Source organism: Artemia sp. Qi Xiang Cuo, chromosome 1, assembly GCF_049724085.1.
Source record: "Artemia sp. Qi Xiang Cuo chromosome 1, ASM4972408v1, whole genome shotgun sequence".
NCBI classification, from domain to species: Eukaryota; Metazoa; Arthropoda; class Branchiopoda; order Anostraca; family Artemiidae; genus Artemia; species Artemia sp. Qi Xiang Cuo.
Window position 1 is genome coordinate 18,326,302 of NC_142794.1, and position 26,050 is coordinate 18,352,351.

General features: G+C 32.6%; 1 protein-coding gene, 1 non-coding gene and 1 pseudogene across 3 annotated transcripts in view; 1 reads left to right on the top strand and 2 right to left on the bottom strand.

Annotated features, from left to right (window-relative positions):
* The window catches only part of LOC148956072 (DDB1- and CUL4-associated factor 8-like), an 84,413-nt gene extending 66,553 nt beyond the window's left edge, over nt 1-17,860 (top strand). The window contains exon 5 of one of the 2 annotated variants that reach the window (XR_016142190.1): nt 17,629-17,762. Coding sequence is in view for 1 of the 2 variants with exons in the window: in XM_089093914.1 (XP_088950040.1) it covers nt 17,629-17,805 (177 nt within the window). In the remaining variant the exon portion in view is untranslated. Of the gene's footprint in view, nt 1-17,628 lie in introns of both variants that reach the window. The other variant, XM_089093914.1, reaches the window with a different exon arrangement.
* Nucleotides 17,861-20,913: 3,053 nt separating this feature from the next.
* Nucleotides 20,914-21,105, bottom strand: LOC148956073 (U2 spliceosomal RNA). The gene has a single exon (XR_016142615.1). It is a non-coding gene; the product is annotated as a U2 spliceosomal RNA (small nuclear RNA).
* Nucleotides 21,106-25,721: 4,616 nt separating this feature from the next.
* On the bottom strand, nt 25,722-25,838 carry LOC148956074 (U5 spliceosomal RNA; annotated as a pseudogene).
* Between the last annotated feature and the right edge of the window lie 212 nt (nt 25,839-26,050).

The window sequence follows — 26,050 nt, forward strand, 5'->3', positions numbered from 1 at the left end:
GGATTTTTTTTCATTGAAATATTAGAGTTGGAATCTTTCAGTAGTGTTTTGTCGTAGTTTACCTTGTCACTATTACATTCTCTTGATGTTTACGAGTTCAATTTGGATTTTTTTTTTCGTTGAAATGTAAGAGTTGGAATATTTCAGTAGTTTTCCGTCGTGGTTTACCTTATCACTATTACATTCTGAAGATGTTTCAAAGTTCATTTTGTATTTTTTCGTTGAAATGTAAGATTTGAAATATTTCAGTAGTGTTTTGTCGTGGATTACCTTGTCACTGTTACATTCTGAAAATGTTTCAAAGTTCATTTTGGATTTTATTCATTTTTCGTTGAAATGTAAGAGTTAAAATATATCAGCAGTGTTTTATCGTGGTTTACCTTGTCACAGTTACATTCTGAAGATGTTTCAAAGTTCATTTTGGTTTTTTCTCTACGTGAAACATTTAAACTGATTTTTCTCCTCATGAAACAGCTAGCAAACTAGCGCACAAAAAATATTCTGTTCTACTTAATCAAAAAACAAAAAAATAATAATGACCAGCATACACATTCCATTTTATTTCTTATTTCAAAGATATCAATCTAATGACGTTAAAAAAAAATGCGTTCCATTGTCTAAAATGTGTGCCCCTAATAAATAAACGAAACAACAACTTGTTGTAAAGGAAACTTTTTTATTCCAATAATGACACATAGTATATTACACTTTATTAATATCTATGAATAAAAAAAATTAAATCAAAAGTGTCATTCTATTTTTCTGATATGATTTAGATGCAAAAAAAAAGTTGAAAAAAAAATAAATGTTAAAAAAAAGAAGAAAAAAAAGTTGAAAAAAAATTGTTGGGGGGGGTGGAGGTAAGAGGAGGGGGGTTAGAGGGGGGCTTGGAGGGTGTTGGTTGAGGGAGGTGGGTTGGAGGGTGGGGGTGATTGGGGAGGGGGGGCAAAAAGTTGGGGGAGGGGGTCCTTGGGGTTAGGTTAGGGAACCTTACAACACTGTTCAAATGGTACTTGTGTATTATACTGAACACAGTTGAGAACCATCCAAATAAAAATATTACATGACATATCATAACAGCAAAATAACCATGAAATAACATCAACATAACATAACAACAATAGCCATCAAACAGCAATAAAATAACATAGACAACATAACAAAACAACAATAAACATGAAACAACATCAACACAACATAATAGTAACGGCCATCACTCTACATTAACATAACATAAACAACATAACATCAACATAACATAACCATGAAAAAATATCAACATAACATAGCAACATAACATACCATCAAAACGACAATGAAACAATATCATCTTAACATAACCATCAAACAACACAGCATAACCCACATAAGATAGCATCAACATAGCACAACACCAACATAACATAACAACAATAACAATGAAACAACATCAACATAATATATCAACAATAGCCATCAAACAACATTAACATAACATAACCACCATAACATAACACAACCATAAAATAAAATTAACATAACATAACAACAATAGCCATTAAAACAGTAACATAACATACCTTTAATTAACACAATACTTGTCTCGTTGTATGGTGGGGGGACTGTCTTGTCGGAACTGTTATAGCTACATTGGCTATCTGCCTGCTCGGAACTGTTATAGCTACTTTGGCTATCTGTCTGCTCGAAACTGTTATAGCTACATTGGCTCTCTGTCTGCTCGGAACTGTTATAGCTTCATTGGCTATCTGTCTGCTCGGAACTGTTATAGCTACACTACTCCTAACCTTTTTTAATTTAGAACATAAAACATTCCATGTAATTATAGTCGTATTAAGTGTTCCAGGAAAATTTTCAACAGCTCTTAAGTTTTCAGCTTTTCCAGCTTCTACTGTCCAGACTGTATGCCACTTTTTGCCACTTTTGTCAATTATGTTTACAATGTAACTTTTCCCCATAGTAGAATAATTATTATTATTATTATATTTATTATTTATTGAAAGCCCGTCTTCGTACTAAAAGAAAATGACGGAGCAATAAAGAGAAAGAGAGAAAAAAAGAAGCAAAATATAACTATACAACTACGACAACGTAACTAGAGTTGAAGAAATCGGCTCCAAGCATGTCTTGAAATCTTTGGTTGTGTTTTTTCATTAGTTTAGCAACAGCTATAGTAGGATCTGCTATGTGAAGACGACTGATGAGCTTTGAATCGCGCGTCAAAAGTGGATACCTCAGTAGGTATTTTGTGAAACAGATGAAAGTGGAGCGGATTTTCAATTTATTAGCATTTCTAAGAATATTCCAGAAGGGTGCGATATAGAGAATGTGAATAAGAGCAACAGTATTGTACGGCGTTGTTGCCAGATAACAAGGATTGAAACGAAGCTTAGTAGAGACTATGGAAGCATATGAAGCTGATATCCGGGGTTTGATGCCTTCTGTTACGAAATGACGAGTGTGAGAAATGGTATTTCCAATGGGAATACCAGGGTAAACGATTTGGTCAGACGGGCGGATCTTTGAATTTCCAAGTACAATTTCATTAGAAAGTGGGCCTTCCAGTTAAAAAACACTAAGTCGGGCTTTTCAGCGTTAAACTCAAGGCCAGATTTTAAGTATTCTGTTTTCAGTTTTTGGAAAGTTTCAGAATAGTTGGTAACATTCTTTTCGATGGGCTCTTCTGAAAAAGAAACGAGTATATAGCAGATAGATGAAAATAAGAAAAGAATAGTACCATGACATAAGAAAATCTCTCCCCCTCCCCCTTACGGGACCAGATGTAGCTCTAAGCTATATAAAAACTAATGAAAAACACTATCGTAATGATATTTTTACTTCGTAATATGCAGGAAATTCATGTTAATAAGGATTTTCATTTTCCATCAAATTCCATCCATTTTTTTATAAAAAAAAAAAAATATAAAAACCCAGCTGTAATACACAGGCTAAAATATGATTTTTGTTTTTTTTTTGGCTAATAGCCTCCGGCTCAGGGTTTTTGAACGTGGTGAATTCCATGGTGGTGCACCTTTTTTCGATTGTGCTTTTTTTAGATTGTGCTATATTTGGGGTATTTCAAGGGGTTTCAAGCTCTTCTCCGAAATCCCCATAAGGTGGTTGCTGCAATAAGCTTTTACAAACAAGATGAACCGAAATAATTGATACCATTCCTCAATCAGCATTAAACGAAAAGATTGTCACTATGAGCCTTTCAAAAAAAAGTTTTTAAACTTTCACCTACTATGTACCATGGTTTGCTCTTCACTAGGTTGCAGCAACTGCTGCAACCACGATATTTACCCAACTGTCCTCGCTATTTCAAAGTGATGTTAAACTATTGACGGGATTTAGAATAGAAATATTCATTAATGAAGAGATACGATATAATTTAAGAAATGAAATATAAGGATAAATATATTATTGGGTCTATATGTTGCTCTATTAGGGGGTAAGGGCGTAATCGTCAGTGATAGTTGAAATAATGTTGAGAAATAGTGTTGATTGGGGAATCGCTTATTATTATTCTTTTATTATTACAATATTCAGAAAAGACCAGAGAACAGAATACTACTCAATAATTTAGTCCAAACTATTTACAAAAAATTAATCAGATTAGTTGGAAAATTGGGTTGGATTTGAAAATTGCAATATGGGCAGAAAGTTTAACTTTGTGTCCTAATCATTAGAAGAAAAAAAACAACACAACAAAAATTTAAATCCAAAGTAATTTTAAACCAATTTAAGACTTTATTGTAAAGACTGAGGAGGGGGCAGTCCCTCTTATTTAAAGAGTAATTTCTCCTCATTTTTAGTGTAATGTCACTCTTGACTTTTATTTGAAAAAACTCCGTTTTTTTATTTGATTTACTTTAAAGATCGTGATTGAATTTTCTGTACCCTTATCCATTAGTAGAGATGCCTCATGAGCTCCGGACGGGAGTCCATATATGGGCATAGAGTCCCTAGGGAGATGGTTTTTGTCAGTGAGAATGGAAAAACAGTATTTTTCTCACTTGAAAAAACAGGAATTTTCTCACATTGATGGATGTTTCTTGGCCGGTTATGTGTGTTGGTCAATTTATTTGATGTTTTTCATGGATGTCAACAGTAATTTATGTCTGTTTTATGGTTTTTGTCAGTGAGAATGAAAAAACAGTATTTTTCTCACCTGAAAAAACAGGAACTTTCTCACTTTGATGGATGTTTTCTTGGACGGTTATGTGTGTTGGTCAATTTATTTGATGTTTTTCATGGATGTCAACAGTAATTTATGTCTGTTTTATGGTTTTTGTCAGTGAGAATGAAAAAACAGGAACTTTCTCACTTTGATGGATGTTTTCTTGGACGGTTATGTGTGTTGGTCAATTTATTTGATGTTTTTCTTGGATGTCAACAGCAATTCATGTTTGTTTTATGGTTTTTCGCAGTGAGAATGGAAAAACAGGATTTTTCTCATTTGAAAAACAGGAACTTTCTCACTTTGATGGATGTTTTTATGGTTTTTATCAGTGAGAATGCAAAAACAGGAACTTTCTCACATTTATGTCTCTTTTATGGTTTTTGTCAGTGATAATGGAAAAACAATATTTTTCTCACTTTCATGGATTATTGAGTCTAATATCACCTGTCAGAATTGTTTCCGGGGAAGTTAATTAATGTCTGACAGATGACGTCAAGTTAATTAATGTCTTTGATGTATTTCCAAAGAGAATTGTTTACGGGGCAAAGTTTAAATCAAACGTGACAAATGATGTCATGATTGACTAATTTGAGATGAAAGGGGAATTAATTTGTTGCTGCTAAGGGAAATTATCGATTCACGAAAGGGAATTAATTTGTTGTTTCTAAAGAGAATGGTTTCTGAGCAAATGTCTATTAATGTCTTTGGAGTTCTACCAAAAGAATTGTTTCGAGTAAATGTTTTGATCTTAGCATTGATGAGATTGATTCACGAAAAGGTTTCCAAATAATTTGAAATGTGTTAGCACAGATATGACAAAACAAAAGGAACACACTGATATTCCGTTTAGGGATTATTTAGGCGAAAGCGGTTTACATATTTTATGGAATTATTTCGGCGAAACAGTTAGAGACATTTTAAAAGATGATTTAAAAGATGATTTTAGAAGAGAATTTGAGGGCGCAACTCTGTGATCGTTATAATATACAAGTTCCATTTGAATAGTGTTGTGAGGTCCTCTACCCCAACCCCAAAGGATCCTCATAACCCACCCCCACCCCGAATGAAGCCCCTGGTCCCCAAAGATCCCCCGGGCTCCCAAAGGGCCCCTGGATCCCCAAATGCCCTCCCCGGGCCCCCCACAGAGCGCTACATTTTTATCAATTTTTTGTTGTTTTATTATATATTTTCAAAGCAAGTTCCATTCATAATGTCATTCCCAAAACCATTTTAGAACTTGAAGCTTCAATCTTTTCACCCACAACTATACTTTACAGCTTTTTGGTTACCTCAACATCAAGAAATACTTTTCAAAGACCATAACAGATCAAGTTACTTTCATAATGTCACTACTAAAACCAATTTCCAACTTTATGTAATTATCTTTTTTACCCACAACTATACTTTACAGCTTTTTGGATACCTCAACGCCAAGAAATATTTTTCAAAGACCATTTCAGAGCAAGTTAATTTCTTAATGTCCCTACACAACACATTTTCATACTTTTAGAAATTATCTTGGTCACTCACATCTATACATTTCATCTCTTTGGTTTCCTCATATTAAAGAAATTCTTTTCATTCGCCATTTCAGATTAAGTTACATTATTAATGACTATCCTAAGAAGATTTTCCAACTTGAAGTACTTATCTTTTTCATCCTAAACTATACATTACAGATTTTCGTATAAATCAATATCCAGAAATACTTTTCAAAGACTATTTCAGAGCAGGTTGTTTTCCTAATCTCCCTTCTTCACCCATTTTCGAGCTTAGAAGCAATATCTTTGACATTCACAACCATAATTTACATCTTTTTGGATATTTCGTTACCGAAAAATACAATTGAGATTCCATAGCAGAACACGTCACTTTTTGAATTTAACTCCTAAACGCCTATTCCAGATTGAAATACTGATGTTTTTCAATCAATACTATACTTTACAGCTTTTTGGATACCTCAACATCAAAAAATACTTTTCAAAGATAATTTCAGAGCAAGTTACTTTCTTAATGACAATCCTAAGCCAATTTTCCAACTTTAAGTAATTACCTTTTTCACCCACAACTATGCTCTACAGCTTTTTGGATACCTCAACATCAAGAAATACTTTTCAAAGACCATTTCAGAGCAAGTTCCTTTCTTAATGTCCCTCCTAAACCCATTTTCCAACTTGAAGTACTTATCTTTTTCATCACAACTATACTTTACAGCTTTTTGGATTGCTCAACACTAAGAAATACTTTTCAAGGACCATTTCAGAGCAATTTCCTTTCTTTATGTTCCTCCTAAACCCATTTTCCAACTTGAAGTACTTATCTTTTTCACCCACAACTATACTTTAGAGCTTTTTGGTTAACTCAAAACCAATAAATACTGTTCAAAGACCAGGTAATATAATGCAACTGTTAGTATGCTACTTTGTAAATCATAGTTCTAAGTCAAGCACTTATCAGATTCACCCAAAACGTGAATCATCAACTATTTGGTTTCCTCAACAATAAGAAATACATTTCAAAGAAAATCAAAGAGCCCGTTGCTTTATTCTTGTAAATCCGAAACCCATTTAACAACTTGAAGTACTTGTCTTTTCACCCACAGCTATACTTTACAGCTTTTTGGTTACCTCAACGCCAAGACATACTTTTCAAAGACCCGTTAAGAGCAAGTTACTTTCACAATCTCCCTCAAAAACCCACTTTACAAATTGAAGTAAATATCTTTTTCACGCATAAGTATACTTTACAGCTTTTTAGTTACCTCAACGACGAGGAATACTTTTCAGATTCCATTTCGGAGCAAGATATTTATTTAATGTCTCTCTTAAAAACATTTTCCCACTTCAAGTGCTTATGTTTTTTACCCGCAACTATACTTTACAGCTTTTTTGATACCTCAAAACAAATAAATACTTTTCAAAGGCCATTTCAGAGCAAGTCACTTTTCTTAATGTCTCTCCTAAACCCATTTTCCAACTTGAAGTACTTATCTTTTTCACCACAACTAGACCTTACAGCTTTTTGGATACCTCAACACCAAGAAATACTTTTCAAAGACCATTTCAGAGCAAGTTACTTTCTTAATGTCCCTCCTAAACCCATTTTCCGACTTGAAGTACTTATTTTTTTCAACCACAACTATACTTTACAGCTTTTTGGTTACCTCAACACTAAGAAATACTTTTCAAAGACCATTTCAGAGCAAGTTACTTTCTTAATGTCCCTCCTAAACCCATTTTCCAACTTGAAGTACTTATCTTTTTGACCCACTTTCTCAATGAAAAAGAATTTATTTTTTAATCAATTCTATTTTTCCAAATAATATAACAATTTTCCACTTCGGTTCAGATTTTACTCAAAGGGATGAAAAATATTAAATAATGTTCCAAATTTTTCATAGAAGATAGAAAAGTTCAAGTTCCCTTCTGAATTTTACCAAAGAACACACTTCAATTCTAATTTCTCCAGAGAAAACAAAAATCTTTCACTTCAGTTCTTTATTTCACAAAGACATAAAGAAATTTAAAGTTCAATTCTAAGTTTTCGGTGGAAGATAGAAAAAGTAATACCATACTTGTGAATATTTTCATGGAAGATAAAAATTTCTAGTTCAATTTAAAATTTTCTCACAGAAGTGAAGAAAAGTTCAAGTTCTCTTCTGATCTTTACCAAAGAACACACTTCAATTCTAATTTCTCCAGAGAAAACAAAAATCTTCCACTTCAGTTTTTTATTTCAAAAAGACATAAAGAAATTTCAAGTTCAATTATAATTTTTCGATTGAAGATAAAAAAAGTAATAACATACTAGTGAGTATTGTTACGGAAAATAAAAATTTCCAGCTCAATTTTAAATGTTCCTAACGAGGTAAAGGAAAGTTCAAATTCTGTACTGAATTTCACCAAAGAACACAATACAATTCTAATTTCTCCAGAGAAAACAAAAATCTTCCACTTAAGTTCTATATTTCACAAAGACATACAGAAATTTAAAGTTCATTTCTAAATTTTTCGGTGGAAGATAGAAAAAGCAATACCATGCTTGTGAATATTTTCACGGAAGATAAAAAGTTCTAGTTCAATTTAAAATTTTCTCAACGAAGTCAAGGAAAGTTCAAGTTCTCTTCTGAATTTTCTCAATGAAAAGGAAATTAGTCATTGATCATTTCTATTTTTCCAAATAATATAAAAATTTTCCACTTTAGTTCAGATCTGTCTCGAAGAGATGAAAAATTTTAAATACTGTTCCAAATTTTTCGAAGAAGATAAAAAAGTTCAAGTTCTCTTCGAAATTTTACCAAAGAACACAATTCAATTCTAATTTCTCCAGAGAAAACAAAAACCTTCCACTTCAGTTCTTTATTTAACAAAGCCATAAAGAAATTTAAAGTTCAATTCTAAATTTTTCCGTGAAAGATAGAAAAAGTAGTACCATACTTGTGAATATTTTCACGGAAGATAAAAATTTCTAGTTCAATTTAAAATTTTCTCAACGAAGTGAAGAAAAGTTCGTTCTCTACTGAATTTTACCAAAGAACACAATTCAATTCTAATTTACCTAGAGTAAAATAAAAATCTTCCACTTAAGTTCTTTATTTCACAAAGACATAAAGAAATTTAAAGTTTAATTCTAAATTTTTCGGTGAAAGATAGAAAAAGTAATACCAAACTTGGGAATATTTTCAAATAAGATAAAAAGTTCCAGTTTAATTTTAAGTGTTCTCAACGAACTGAAGAAAAATTCGAGTACTTTACTGAATTCTACCAAAGAACACAAATTCAATTCTAATTTCACCAGAGAAAATACAAATCTTTCAATTCAGTTCTTTATTTCACAAAGACATAAAGAAATTTAAAGTTAAATTCTAAATTTTTCGGTGGAAGATAGAAAAAGCAATACCATACTTGTGAATATTTTTCCGGAAGATAAAAAGTTCTAGTTCAATTTAAAAATTTCTCAACGAAGTGAAGAAAAGTTCAAGTTCTCCTCTGAACTTTACCAAACAACACACTTCAATTCTAATTTATCCAGAGAAAACATAATCTTCCACTTCAGTTCTTTATTTCACAAAGACATAAAGAAATTTAAAGTTTAATTCTAAATTTTTCGCTGAGACATAGAAAAATTAATACCATAATTTTGAATATTTTCACAGAAGATAAATACCATACATGTGAATATTTTCCTAGAAGATAAAATATTCTAGTTGAATTTAAAATTTTCAAAACAAAGTGAAGAAAAGTTCAAATTCTCTTCTGAGTTTTCTAATAGAAGTGAAAAAAGTTAGCTTAATTCTGAATTTTACAAATAAAAATCAAAAATGCTTCCACCTTAGTTTTTAATATATCAAACAAATAAAACATTCAAAGTTCTCTTCTAATTTTTCCAAGAAAACAAAAACCTTCCACTTCAGTTCTTTATTTAACAAAGCCATAAAGAAATTTAAAGTTCAATTCTAAATTTTTCCGTGAAACATAGAAAAAGTAATACCATACTTGTGAATATTTTCACAGAAGATAAAAATTCCTAGTTCAATTTAAAGTTTTCTAAGCGAAGTGGAAAAAAGTTAAAGTTCTCTACTGAATTTTAACAAAGAACACAATTCAATTCTAATTTAACCAGAGTAAAAGAAAAATCTTACACTTCAGTTCTTTATTTCTACAACACATTAATAAATTCAAAGTTTAATTAATAATTTGTAAGTGAAAAATAGACAAGGTAATACCACACTTGTGAATATTTTCACATAATATAAAACATTCTAGTTTAATTATAAACTTTCTCAACAAACTGAAAAAAAAAATTAAAGTTATCTTCTGAATTTTAACAAAGAACACAATTCAATTCTAATTTCACCAGAGAAAACAAAAATCTTCCACTTCAGTTCTTTACTTCACAAAGACATAAAGAAATTCAAAGGTCAATTCTAAATTTTTCGGTGGAAGATAGAAAAAGTAATACCATACTTATGAATATTTTCCCGGAAGATAAAAAGTTCTAGTTCAATTTGAAATTTTCTCAACGAAGTGAAGAAAAGGTCAAGTTCTCCTCTGAACTTTACCAATGAACAAACTTCAATTCTAATTTCTCCAGAGAAAACAAAATCTTCCACTTCAGTTCGTTATTTTACAAAGACATAAAGAAATTAAAAGTTCAAATCTAAATTTTTCTGTGAGGGATAAAAAAATTAATACCATACTTATGAATATTTTCACAGAAGATAATTACCATACACGTGAATATTTTCCCAGAAGATAAAAAGTTCTAGTTCAAATTAAAATGTTCACAACGAAGTGAAGAAAAGTTCAAGCTATCTTCTGAATTTTCTTAAAGAAGTGAAAAAAGTTAGCTAAATTCTGAATTTTACCAATGAAAATGAAAAAAGCTCCCACTTCAGTTCTTAATTTCTCAAAGACATAGAACATTCAAAGTTCTCTTCTAATTTTTCCAAGAAAATAAAAAGGTTCCACTTCAGTTCTGGTTTTTCTCAAAGAGATGAAAAATTTAAAGTTCTATTCTAATTTTAAATTAAATTTTAGCTCCTTTGTCTTATGGATTTACCCCTCAAATTTTTAAATTAGAAAATGAGTGACTCATTCTATTATTAAAGACAATCTTTCAAACTCGTTCATCTAACCTCCAAAACAATAGGTTAGGTTAGATATAAATAAATATTAGTAAATAAATAGAAACATTTCTACATGTTTAAGTTAGGTTAGGTTATCTTTTCATGAGCGATCATTATAAGTTAACCTAACCTTTTCCGGCGAGTATGGTTAGGTTAGGTTAGGCTAGATTAAGTTAGGTTAGATTAGGTTAAGTTAGGTTAGTTTAGCCCACGTACGCTTCACTTAGGTTAGCTTAGGTTAGGTGAGAGACAGGCAAAAAGTTAGGTGTATGATTAGGTTAGGTTAGATTAAGTTAGGTTAAGTTAGGTTAGGTTAGCCTACGTACGCGCGCGTACGTAGGCTAACCTAGCCTAACCTAACTTAACCTAACCTAACTCTAATCTAACCTAACCTAATCATACACCTAACTTTTTGCCTGTCTCTCGCCTAACCTAAGCTAACCTAAGTGAAGCGTACGTGGGCTAACCTAACCTAACTTAACCTAACCTAATCTAACCTAACTTAACCTAGCCTAACCTAACCTAACCATACTCGTCGGAAAAGGTTAGGTTAACTCATCATGAGCACTCATGATAAGTTAACCTAACCTAGCTTAAACATGTAGAAATGTTTCTTTTTATTTATTAACATTTATTTATACCTAACCTATTGTTTTGGAGGTTAGATTAACGAGTTTGAACGATTGTCTTTAATAATAGAACGAGTCCCTCATTTTCTAATTTAAAAATTTCAGGGGTAAATCCATAAGACAAAGGAGCTAAAATTTAATTTAAAATTAGGATATAACTATAAAATTTTCATCTCTTTGAGAAAAAACAGAACTGAAGTGGAACCTTTTTGTTTTCTTGGAAAAATTAGAAGAGAACTTTGAATGTTTTATGTCTTTGAAAAATTAAGAACTGAAGTGGAAGCTTTTTTCATTTTCATTGGTAAAATTCAGAATTGAGCTAACTTTTTTCACTTCTTTAAGAAAATTCAGAAGAGAACTTGAACTTTTCTTCACTTTGTTGAGAAAATTTAAAATTGAACTAAAATTTTTTATCTTTCGGGAAAATAATCACGTGTATAGTAATTATCTTCCGTGAAAATATTCACAAGTATGGTATTAATTTTTTTATCTCTCACCGAAAAATTTAGAATTGAACTTTAAATTTCTTTATGTCTTTGTGAAATAACGAACTGAAGTGGAAGATTTTGTTTTCTCTGGATAAATTAGAATTGAAGTGTGTTCTTTGGTAAAGTTCAGAAGAGAACTTGAACTTTTCTTCACTTCGTTGAGAAAATTTTTAATTGAACTAGAACTTTTTATCTTCCGGGAAAATATTCACAAGTATGGTATTACTTTTTCTATCTTCCACCGAAAAATTTAGAATTGAACTTTGAATTTCTTTATGTCTTTGTGAAATAAAGAACTGAAGTGGAAGATTCTTATTTTCTCTGGTGAAATTAGAATTGAATTGTGTTCTTTGGTAAAATTCAGAAGAGAAATTGAACTATTCTTAACTTCGTTGAGAAAATTTTAAATTGAACTAGAACTTTTTATCTTCCGTGAAAATATTCACAAGTATGATATTACTTTTTCTATCTTTCACGGAAAAATTTAGAATTGAACTTTAAATTTCTTTATGAATTTGTGAAATAAAGAACTGAAGTGGAAGATTTTTGTTTTCTCTGGAGAAATTAGAATTGAATTGTGTTCTTTGGTAAAATTCCGAAGAGAACTTGAACTTTTTTATCTTCTGTGAAAAATTTTTATATTATTTGGAAAAATAGAAATGATCAATGACTAATTTCTTTTTCATTGAGAAAATTCAGAAGAGAACTTGATCTTTCCTTGACTTCGTTGAGAAAATTTTAAATTGAACTAGAACTTTTTATCTTCCGTGAAAATATTCACAAGTATGGTATTACTTTTTCTATCTTCCACCGAAAAATTTAGAATTGAACTTTAAATTTCTTTATGTCTTTGTGAAATATAGAACTTAAGTGGAAGATTTTTGTTTTCTCTGGAGAAATTAGAATTGAAATGTGTTCTTTGGTAAAATTCAGAAGAGAACTTGAACTTTTCTTCTCTTAGTTGAGGAAATTTTAAATTGAACTAGAACTTTTTATCTTCCGTGAAAATATTCACAAGTATGGTATTACTTTTTATATCTTCCACCGAAAAATTAGAATTGAACTTTAAATTTCTTTGTGTCTTTGTGAAATAAAGAACTGAAGTGGAAGATTTTTGTTTTCTCTGGAGAAATTAGAATTGAAGCGTGTTCTTTGGTAAAATTCAGAAGAGAACTTGAACTTTTCTATCTTCTATGAAAAATTTGGAAAATTATTTTAAATTTTTTCATCCGTTTGAGTAAAATCTGAACCGAAGTGGAAAATTTTTATATTATTTGGAAAAATAGAATTGATTAAAAACTAATTTCTTTTTAATTGAGAAAGTGGGTGAAAAAGATAAGTACTTCAAGTTGGAAAATGGGTTTAGGAGGGACATTAAGAAAGTAACTTGCTCTGAAATGGTCTTTGAAAAGCATTTCTTAGTGTTGAGGTAACCAAAAAGCTGGAAAGTATAGTTGTGGGTGAAAAAGATAAGTACTTCAAGTCGGAAAATGGGTTTAGGAGGGACATTAAGAAGGTAACTTGCTTTGAAATGGCTTTTGAAAAGTATTTCTTGGCGTTGAGGTATCCAAACAGATGTAAGTTCTAGTTTTGGGGAAAAAGATAGGTACTCCAAGTTGGAAAATGGGTTTAGGAGAAACATAAAGAAATTAATGTCCTATGAAATGCTATTAGCAAAGTATTTATGTATGTTGAGGTAACAAAAAATATGTCTAGGATAGGTGAGGGTCGAAAAAGATATGAACTCCAATTTGAAAATGGGTTCAGGAAGGACATTAAGACAGTAACTTGCTCTGAAATGGTCTTTAAAAAGTTTTTATTGGCGTTGAGGTATCCAAAGAGCTGTAAAGTATAGTTTTGGGTGAAAAAAGATAAGTATTTCAAGTTGGAAAAAGGGTTTAGGAGGGACATTAAGAAAGTAACTTGCTTTGAAATGGTCTTTGAAAGGTATTTCTTGGTGTTGAGGTAACCAAAAAGCTGTAAAGTATAGTTTTGGTTGAAAAGATAAGTACTTTAAGTTGGAAAATGGGTTAAGGAGGGACAGTAAGAAAGTAACTTGGTGTGAAATGGTCTTTGAAAAGTACTTCTTGCAGTTGAGGTATCCAAAAATGGGTAAGGTATAGTTGTGGGTGAAAAAGATAAGTGCTTGAAGTTGGAAGATGGGTTTCGGAGGGATATTAAGAAAGTAACGTGCTCTGAAATGGTCTTTGTAAGGTATTTCTTTGCGTTGAGGTATCCAAAAAGCTGTAAAGTATAGTTGTGGGTGAAAAAGATAAGTACTTCAAGTTGGAAAATGGGTTTAGGAGGGACATTAAGAAAGGAACTTGCTCTGAAATGGTCCTTGAAAAGAATTTCTTAGTGTTGAGGTATCCAAAAAGCTGTAAAGTATAGTTGTGGGTGAAAAAGATAAGTACTTCAAGTTGGATAATGGTTTTATTAGTGAAATTAATAATTTTTATTTCTCTTATATTTTCTTTGTAAATTATTTCTTGGTTCTTTGGTATCCAAAAAGATGTAATTTATTGTTTTGGGTTAAAAATAGAATTCCTTAAATTTGGAAAATGAGTTTAGGATAGACATTAAGAAAGTAACTTGATCAGAAATGGTCTTTGAAAAGTATTTCTTGGTGTTGAGGTATCCAAAAACCTGTAAAGTATAGTTGTGGGTGAAAAAGATAAGTACTTCAAGTTAGAAAATGGGTTTAGGAGTGACATTAAGAAAGTAACTTGGTCTGAAATGGTATTTGATTAGTTTTTATTGGTGTTGAGGAATACAAATAGCTTTAGAGTATAGTGGTGTTTGAAAAATATACGTACTTCCAGATGGAAAAGGGGTCTAGTAGTGACATTACGACAGTAACTAGATCTGAAAAGGTCTTTGAAAAGTATTTATTTATTTTGAGGCATCCAAAAAGCTGTAAAGTATAGTTGTGGTGAAAAAGATAAGTAATTCTATTTGTAATCATAAATGCGGTGTCACCTAGAAATTATCGCGTGCACATTTCCTGTCTTTTTATGGTGTTTCCTTGTTATTATTCATTCAAGATACTGCCAATTCGAGTTGTGGGTATTCGAGATCAGTACTTAAATTAGGAAAATGGTTTTAGTAGAAACCGTAAGAAAGTCATTTGCTCTGAAATGGTCTTTGTATAGTTTTTATTGGTGTTGATGTATCCAAATAGCTGTAAAGTTTAATTGTGAGTTAAAAAGATAAGTACTTCAAGTTGGAAAATGGGTTTATGAGGGACATTAAGAAAGTAGCTTGCTCTGAAATGGTCTTTGAAAAGTATTTCTTGGTGTTGAGGTATCCAAAAAGCTGAAAAGTATAGTTGTGAGTGAAAAAGATAAGTACTTCAAGTTGGAAAATGGGTTTAGGAGGGACATTAAAGAAGTAACTTGCTCTGAAATGGTCTTTGAAAAGTATTTCTTGGTGTTGAGGTATCCAAAAAGCTGCAAAGTATAGTTGTGGGTGAAAAAGATAAGTACTTCAAGTTGGAAAATGGGTTTAGGAGTGACATTATGAAAGTAACTTGCTCTGAAATGGTCTTTGAAAAGTATTTCTTGGTGTTGAGGTAACCAAAAAGCTGTAAAGTATAGTTGTGGGTGAAAAGATTGGTACTTCAAGTTGGAAAATGGGTTTAGGAATGACATTATGGAAGGAATTTGTTCTGAAAAGATATAATAAAGCCATAAAAAAGTATTAAAAAATGGAGAGGGGACTCTTTGGAGGGCCCGGGGAGGGCGTTTGGGGATCCGGGGGTCCTTTGGGAGCCCGGGGGATCTTTGGGGACCAGGGGCTTCCTTCGGGGTTGGGGTGGGGTATGAGGATCCTTTGGGGTTGGGGTAGAGGACCTCACAACACTGTTCAAATGGAACTTGTGTATTATAACGACCACAGAGTTTCACCCTCAAATCCTCTTCTAAAATCCTTTTTTAAATCATCTTTTAAAATGTCTAACTGTTTCGCCGAAATAATTCCACAAAATTTGTAAACCGGTTTCACCTAAATAATCCCTAAACGTAATATCAGCATGTTCCTTTTGTTTTGGCATCTCTGCGCTGACACATTTTATATTATTTGGAAACCTTTTCGTGAATCAATCTCTTCATTGCTAAGATCAAAACATTTACCCGGAAACAATTCTCTTGGTAGAACTCCAAAGACATTAATAGACATTCGCTCGGAAACAATTCTCTTTAGAAACAACAAATTAATTCCCCTTTCGTGAATCAATAATTTCCCTTAGAAACAACAAATTAATTCCCCTTTCGTGTCAAATCAATCAATCATGACATCATTTGTCATGTGTGATCTAAACTTTGCCCCGTAAACAATTCTCTTTGGAAATACATCAAAGACATTAATTAAATTGGCGTCATCTGTCAGACATTAATTAACTTCCCCGGAAACAATTCTGACAGGTGATATTAGACTCAATAATCCATGAAAGTGAGAAAAATATTGTTTTTCCATTCTCACTGACAAAAACCATAAAACAGACATAAATGTGAGAAAGTTCCTGTTTTTTCATTCTCACTGACAAAAACCATAAAAACATCCACCAAAGTGACAAAATTCCTGTTTTTGAAGTCAGAAAAATCCTGTTTTTCCATTCTCACTGACAAAAACCATAAAACAGACATAAATTACTGTTGACATCCATGAAAAACATCAAATAAATTGACCAACACCCATAACCGTCCAAGAAAACATCCATCAAAGTGAGAAAATTCCTGTTTTTTCATTCTCACTGAGAAAAACCATAAAACAGACATAAATTACTGTTGACATCCGAGAAAAACATCAAATAAATTGACCGAAACACATAACCATCCAAGAAAACATCCATAAAAGTGAGAAAATTCCTGTTTTTTCAAGTGAGAAAAATACTGTTTTTTCATTCTCACTGACAAAAACCATAAAACAGACATAAATTACTGTTGAAATCCATGAAAAACATCAAATAAATTGACCAACACACATAACCGGCCTAGAAACAACCATCAATGTGAGAAAATTCCTGTTTTTTCAAGTGAGAAAAATACTGTTTTTTCATTCTCACTGACAAAATCCATCTCCCTAGGGACTCTATGCCCATATATGGACTCCCGTCCGGAGCTCATGAGGCATCTCTACTTCCATTCATCGCTTAATTTTTGTTAATCAAGTCTTACAGTAGAGACAAAAAACAGCTAAAAAAAAATCCTTTAATTTAATTTATTTGAATATTATATTCAAATTTATGGTACTCCTATGTTAAACGCACTCTTTTATATAGTGCTAGTTTGGTTAATGCTAATGAAGTAAAATAAAATAGGATGTCTTTATAATAGTTTAGAAACAAATTTGGGCTATATATTTGCACATTAGGGGGGGGGGAGGGAAGCATAGCATATATTATTACGTATCCTAACCTAAACACCTTCTCCTCCCCCCTAAACCCTAAAAACCAACAGTTTAGATCACCCGTTTCACTCAATTCAACTCTAACAACTGTTTTATGATCGGGTATCTGTCCTGGTAACTGTCGCGTCTCCAGTTTGACATAGCCTATATAAAAGAGTGCGTTTAACATAGGAGTACCAAATTTATAGATATTTACATAATACATACAACTTTAATATTGTCCAAATTGTCGGTAGTGGGTTAATTGATTTTCTATTTGTCTATGGGTGTTTCTATGGTTACTTTTCGGAATTCTAGGTGAACGTCCTTGAGCCTCATCCTATATTTCCGATTTTGGCCCATAGTGGGGCTGTGACCAGTGGGGATTATTATCCAATTAAGATGTGGGCACCAATTGGTGAGGAAAAGGAGAAGACAAGGAATTCGTTAGGGAGCCTCACGGACGAGGTTGAGAAGTTGTTGAGCCTCGGATGAGTGTGGTAAAGTGGTTTTATGGTTGTAAGGTGAGGTTGTGGTTGTTACACATACCAGGATGCGTTCCTTAACTTAATAAAAAGTGTCATTTCTAAATTTTCTATTGCGTCTTAATGTTTTAATTAAAATCCAAAATTTGACTTTATTAGAAAGCGTCACCACATGAGCGTGAGCCTCCTTGAGCCTCATCCTTCATTTCATATTTTGGCCCATAGTGGGTTATTCTCTATTATATTTGAGTGTTATATTATATAGTATAGTTTATATTATATATTATAAAAAAAAACTATTATATATTATAGTTTTTTTCTGGAGAGGACAATTTTCTTGTGTTTTCAATTTCTTTTACAAATATACGCAAGAAAACACGCTCATTTGCAATGAAAATTGTCAATCCACCAGTTAACACCACTGGTATTATCAATCAAGGGAGTCAATTCATGTAAATTAGGGGTAAGGGGCCAAGTTAAGATCCAGTGCCCCCCCCCCCCCAATATTTTTTTCTGACTCGCTAAAACGTAACACAATGTATTTAAACAAATTTCTGATGTTTTTTTTAACTTTTTTTGTACCCCTCTTTCCAAAAAAACATTTTTGATCCGGCCCGAGGGGGAGGGGCAAAAGAGTATTCTGCAGAATCCAGGGAGGGGAATTTCGTTGTCTTTTCAATTTCTTTAACAAAGATATGAAAAAAGAGCCCTTTTTCAATGATAAAACCACGAAAATTTTTTTTTTAATCTAAGAGGGGGAATGCAGGAAAACCATCTTGTAGAAAAATCCCCCTTCTCCAATTAAAGCCACTGGTATTCATATATGCTACTTGGCAATAATGCAAATTGTATTGTGACAGCATTAAATTTTTTTTTCAAATATGAACACAAAAGCTAAATTTCTAATCACCTAAGAAAAATACACAGACACGAAACAGTGATACTTTATCAGATAAATGATTGCTTACTTTAATTTTATTAGTATGTATCCTTTTCATTATTCCATTTACTTGATTAATTCTATATTTCTATCTTGTTACTGACAATTTCGCCAGAAGACTATATTGAAGAATAGATGGCCTTCAAGCATAAATAGCAGAGTTTGAGCATAAGCTTATCAAAGTACCCTAAGCTTTGAACACTAGAAAAACAACAGAAAATGAAAAAAAAGTCCCTAAAGATGGACTTTTAGTTACTATGGTCCTGTCTTTTCCGTCGGAAATTACCTTTTATTTAATATTTTAGTTACCAAGGGCACAAGTTCCAAGTTACAAGTTACCAAGGGCACAAATGTTATTGTTATTAAGAGCTGTGGTTCGTACTTTACTCTTGCAACCTTGATGGTTGTAACCTTTGAATATGACGTCACTCATCATTTTGTTTGCCAAATCATGAAGTGTTTGATAACATCTTGTTAAATGACAGTTGGCGTAATACAATGGTAACGAGACGATCCCTAAGACATAAAGCACTTGATTTCCAAACCTAGTTTGGAAAAGGAGTACTTACTAAGGAAATGGTGTACAATTTTTGAAACAAATTGAAAACAACTAAAAGACAAAAATTTAAATTTGATTTTATCTAGACATTATGGAAAATAATAAAAGAGGAATGAAAAGTGGTCGAACAGCAACCAGCCCCCTCCCATGTTCTTTGTAGCTGCTCTTCCCCAAATGCGGGGAAGGAAAAAAATAAAAAGCATTTTTAAGAATGCAAGGAGGTTAAATTCATTGTTTTTTTTTTTATTTTACTATTCATGTGAACCATTCAATTCTTGAAAATACCACGAACAGATTTTTTTTTTTTTTTTTTTTAACCTTTGCAGATAAAATACAGACCCCTACAGTTGAAACAACTGGTATTGATCAATACCATCAATTCACGCAAATTAAAGCGACTAAGCCATATCTGGATATTCATCGGGGGCCCCCCGATTTATATATCAGGCTCCCACCCCATGATATTTTTGTCTGATACGTTAAAACGTAACCCAAAACATTAAAAAAAAATTCGATATGTTTCCTTAACTTTTTTTTACCCCGCCCTCCAAAACAAAATTCTAGATACGGCCCTGGGAAGGGGGGGGATTAAAAGAGTATTCTTCATAATCCAGGGAGGGAAAAATCGTTATTTTTCCAATTCTTTTAAAAAAAGTACGAAAAACCATAAGCCCTTTTTCAATAATAATACCATGAAAAAATTTTCTTTAATCTGAGAGGGGTAATGCAGAAAAAAATCTTGTTGGAAAATACCTCCACCCCCAAATTGAAGCTACTGGTATTCATACCTGCTACTTGGTAATAATATAAATTTTGTTGTAACATTTTTAAATTTGCTCAAAATATGGACCCAAAAGCTTGATTTCTAATCACCCAAGCAGAATAAACAGCAACAAAACAGTGAGACTTTATCAGGTAAATCATGGCTTAATTTATTTGGTACTGGTGCATTATACCTAACACACGAAAGAAGTCAAGTTTGGTTAATGCTAATGAAATAAAATAGGATGAATATATAATAGTTTAGAAACAAATTTGGGCTATATATTTGCACATTAGAGGGGTGGGGTGGGAGTAAGGCATAGTATACATTAAATACGTAACCTAACATAACCTAAGTACCTCCCCCCCCCCTAAACCCCAAAATCAATTCCATAACACCCTATAGAACAATAAAGGTTAAAATAGAACTGACACAAAATGGACAGTATGCAAGTCTAAGAAACAAGAAAGCTAAAACAATACATATTTGTTTACGCTCTCTTTCTATGTAAAAAAGATTATTTTCTACAATAGAAACACTAGGGAATAAATTCATTCTGTTGAGTAGTATGAAGGCCATTCTCGCGCAAATGAATGTTAAATTTGGACTCAGGATTTTATATAGGCATAAGAAAAGACATGGAGTGGTATGCTCACTTTATTCAAAGGTCAATAATGTGAACTGCTCAATATTTACCCATTGTCATTCCAAATTGGCTCCAATATTTTTACTAAAGAGGTAAGTTTGAACTTTACCGACCGAGGGCTAGGACACTAAAAGTGTGGTTTCTATTAAATTTGAAAAATTCATTATTCAAGTAATTGGTTTAGGTTCATGGATTTTGGTTTCCCCTCGAAAGGGGTGCGCTAATCACGGAGACACTGCAATACCGGGCCAACACGTGGAAGGAGCGGAGTAAGCCCCCACATCCCTCCAGTTTCCAAAAATCAGTTTAATATTCTGGGCCCCATGTAGGGACCGTATCAGATATTAAGCTGATAAGAACAGATACTACGCTTTGATCTTAGCCTAAAGGCCGAGAAGCGATAATTTAACAAGGATTGTCAAAGAGTTTATCAGAATACGAGTAACAAAGTTTGTCGCAAATTTAATTTCGGTTGCAATACTAAAATTAAATTCAATTAACATATCAATTTGTCTTTAGATTTTTTTTTTTTTTTTAACGGCATCAAGCATATTGCGTAATATCAAAGTTAATATCAAAATTCTAATGGTAATCGAAAATTTTCCAACAAGACTTGGACAAAGTTGTCATCCAAAAAACCAAAATCAGAGAAGATGGACCTTAAATCAGAGATATATGATCTTAGCCTTTTAGCTGACAATAGTTGGAACAAGCATTGATGAATGGAGTTAACTTACGGTAATTAAGGGGGGCAAAGAAAAGTATTTTCATAATCAGAGAGGACAATTTTCCTGTGTTTCCAATTTCTTTTACAAAAATACGCAAGAAAACACGCTCATTTACAAAGAAATTTGTCTCTCTGCCAGTTAACACCACTGACACTATTGATCAAGACCGTCAATTCATGGAAATTAGAAGGGCAAGGTGGAGGCCAGATCCAGTGCCTTCCCCCCCCCCCCCCTCTGATATTTTTGTCGCCCTGTTAAAACGTAACACTGCGTTAAAAAAAAATTCTGATGTTTTTTTTAGCTTTTTTTATACCCCTCCCTCCAAAACAGTATTTTGGATACGGCCCTGGAGGAGGGGGAGGAGGAGAGTATTCTGAAGAATCCAGGGAGGGGAATTTCGTTGTCTTTTTAATTTCTTTAACAAAAATACGAAAAAAAGAGTCCCTTTCCAATGATAAAACCACGAAAATATTTTTTGAATGTAAGAGGGGGATTGCAGGAAAAACTTCTTGTAGAAAAAAATCCCCGTCGTCCAATTAAAGCCACTGGTATTCATATATGCTGCTTGGAAGCAATACAAGTCGCATTGTGACATCATTAAATTTGCTTCAAGTATGGACGACACAAAAGCTAAATTTTTAGTCACCTAAGAAAAATACACAGACACGAAACAGTGAGACTTTATTAGATAAATGATTGGTAACTTTATTTTTATTAGTATGTATCCTTTTCATTATTCCATTTACTTGATTAATTCTATATTTCTACTTTGTTCCTGACATTTTCGCCAGAAGACTGTATTAAAGAATAGATGGTCTTCAAGCATAAATAGCAGAATTTGAGCATAAGCTTATCAAAGTACCCTAAGCTTTGAGCACTAGAAAAACAACAGAAAAGGAAAAAAAGTCCCTAAAGATAGACTTTTAGTTACTATGGTCCTGTTGTTTCCGTCTGAAATTGCCTTTTATTTAATATGTTAGTTACCAAGGGCACAAGTTCATTCTTTGCCACAAATTTTATTGTTACTAAGGGCTATGGTTCGTATTTTACTAGGTTCCAGCTACCCCTGCAACCTTAACGGTTGTAACCTGTGATTATGATATCACTTATCATTTTGTTTGCAAAATCATGATGCGTTTGATAAAATCTTGTTAAATAACAGTTGGCCTAATACAATGGTAACGAGACACTGATCCCGAAGACCTAAAGGATTTGATTTCAAGCCTGTCTACGGTAACGATTCTAATACAAAAAAGGACACCATACTACCTAGTTTGGAGAAAGAATACCTACTAAAGAAATGGTGTACAGTTTTTGAAACGAATTGAAAACAACTAAAAGACAAAAAGTAAAATTTTATTTTATCTAGACATTATGAAAAACAATAAAAGAGGAATAAAAAGTGGTCGAACAGCAACCAGCCCCCTCCCATGTTCTTTTTAGCTGCTCTTCCCCCAAAATGGGCAAGAAAAAAAAATAAAAGCATTTTTCAGAATCCAAGGAGGTTAAACTTGTTGTCTTTTCAGTTTTACCATTCATACAAACTATTCAATTCTTGAAAATACTACGAACAGATAATTTTTTTTATTTTAATCTAGGGCTTGGAAGGGAAACAAATCTTGCTGAGAAAATACCCACTATGCCAGTTTACAACACTGGTATTGATCAATAGCATCAATTGATGGAAAATAAAGGGGCTAGGCCATATCCAGTGCCCCCTCTCCTAATATTTTCGGCTGATATGTTAAAACGTAACGCAGTGCATTTAAACAAATTTTCGATGCATTTTCTTCTTTTTTTTACCCCACCCTACAAAACAAAATTCTGGACACGGCCCTGGGGAGGGGGGCGACTAAAGAGTATTCTTTATAATCAAAGTAGGGAAATTCGTTATTTTTCAATTTCTTTAACAAAAATACGAAAACAAACAAGCCCTTTTTCAATAATAATACCATAAGAAGATTTTGTTGAATCTGAGAGGGAGAGATTCAGAAAAATCTTGTAGAAAAATAACCCTCCCCCCCCCCCAATAGAAGCTACTGGTATTCACAGCTGCTACTTGGTATAATACAAGTTTTTTTGTGACATTATTAAATTCGTTCCAAATATGGACACAAAAGCTGGATTTTTAGTCACCCAAGCAAAATAAAGAGCAACAAAATAGTAAGACTTTATCAGCTAAATGTTTGCTTAATTAGTTTTTTTAGTATTTATCCTTTTAATTGTTTTATCCTTTTAAAAGTTTAGTATTTATCTAATTAGTATTTATCCTTTTAATTGTTCATTTATGATCCGTTGATTTTGAATTGAAGTTATCAAGTATTTTACAATAGGTTGTATAGGTTGCATCAAGACGCTGGGTAACTGTAGGACAGAGAAAAGTCAAGACAGATAGTCCAATAGAATGATATGTTGTCCCCTAATTACTTTGTTTTAAACGCACTCTAACTTTTAATATCAATTTGAATAGGACTGCTTCCAGTAGCCGACTGGGAAAAAAAATTATCAAGACGCTTCCTTCTTTACCTAGTCAGCATTAGCTTGTTGATTCTGACTGCTGTTGTTCATTATTAGTATTTATCCCATATATTGTTCATTTCAATACAGAAAACTGTATTGAAGCATAGATGACATTCAAGTACATTTCTAGTTTTAAAGTAGAAAGAGAGCGTAAATTTATTAAAGCACCCTAAGCTTTGAACCCCAGAATATTAACAGAAAATTAGAAAAAAGTCCTAAAAGATGGACCCGAGCTAGAAAGACTTAGTAGAAACAAAGTGGTACGAGGAAAGTTGCATTCCAAGATGGTAGTATCTGTTGATCTTTCGAGTGCAGAAGATCAATACTTCATGGACTATCATTCTGTATGGACAAATCCAGCAACAGTTACTTTCTAAAACGAGATAAAAGAGGATAAATGTAGCTTTGATTGGCTCGGTTTTACACCATCTTTTTCTTGGTTTCAGCCTTATTTGAATATTGATCCTTATTTGAATGTTGAAGTCTTATTTAAATTTCTGTTGATCCACTTTTTCGTTCACCCTCAAAAGTGAATTTTAGTGTCCCCCAGGGATCAGTTTTAGAGCCTGTTCTATTTTTGATGTATGTAAATGATCTTTATTATGTAGTAAAAAGCAGAAACTTATTAATTGCTGTATAATTTGTCATCCTAAGCTTTCCCTTGCCGATAGTAGCAACTATAGTTGACATTCTTCTGATGTCCTTGTTTGTTTTGCTGATGACAGCACACTTGAACTTCGGAAAACTGTGAATCAGAGCTTGGATTAAATTTGGAAAATTTGTCTAAGAGAGTAATTTTATGGCTTGATGATAATTATCTTGTCCTAAATTTTTCAAAGTCCGTTTTTATTTTTACATGTTTCTCAGATTTTGTCGCCAGTTATCTGAAATTCACCAGCCAAATGGGATAATTCATAGATCTAAAGATTGATCTGCTCGTTTTTTGGGCATTATTGTTGATGAAAACTTGTCTTTCAACCGTTACATTGAAGATTTGCAGGAGTCTCGGTATTTTAAAGAAACTTAAGCCTACTTTTCCTGGATCAATTTTGAAATTCATTTTTCACTGCTTGATCCAATCTTACGTTTCTTACTGTCAACTAGTACGGATGTCAACCTTTCCTTCACTGTAAAACTGCCTTCTAAGGTTTACAATAAAGCCAGAAGCCTCATTCAGGAAACTAATCGTTCAGGATTTATCCATCACTTGATTTCGAGTCAATGAACATTCTTTCGTGTGCATGTTTTAATTTTCCTCAGCTAAATGGTGACCTCCCCCGGTCCCTAAGTGTTCCACCATCTTTTAACTCTGATCAGAATAATTATAATCTTCGTAATACAAAAAACATATTCAAGTTCCTTTTACTCCTTGTGTAAACAAAGCCGGCAACTTATCAATTGAAAATATATAGGCCACTAAGTGAACAGCAACACTAATCACGTCTACTCCACTATAAACCCCCGATAGGCTTGCATTTAGAAACCCCTGAAAGGTTTGCCACATTTCACAATCGCAGCCCCTTTTTACTATCGGTCCATAATTTCACAATTTGTTTTTCATTGTTGAAAAGATTGAATTTTTGTTCATGTGTGATTTCAATTATCCTACATTTGCCCGGGTTACTTGTCTGACCACTAATGAAGACTGTTTCCTCAAGCAGTAATCCTACTGACCTCTCATGTCATTTACGTCTCGTGAAACGCTAGGGGCAAGTAATAGGGCTTGTCAGATAAGTAATCTTGGAATATTCAGACGTACTACAAGAGTATAGGCTAATTTGCCTTTCGGCATTGAAAAATTTGTTAAGACTCATCAAGTGCCCCTCCCCACGGTAATCTTTAGTATAAGGTGAAAGATTAACTTGATATGAGGAGAGGCCATAGCTATGAAAGTTGCTAGAGTTGACTGGAGTATTCTAAAATAAATCCTAGTAAATTTTTATTGTTTTTTCAACATGGTTTTGAAGCAATGACGAATTCAATGTTCCATCGAGTAAATACGGTACAAAAAAAAATCATATTATGAGAAAACACATTCAATGAACGGGTACTCATGGGCAGCTTCAATGACATGGTACTAAAACTACATCCGCAGAAAA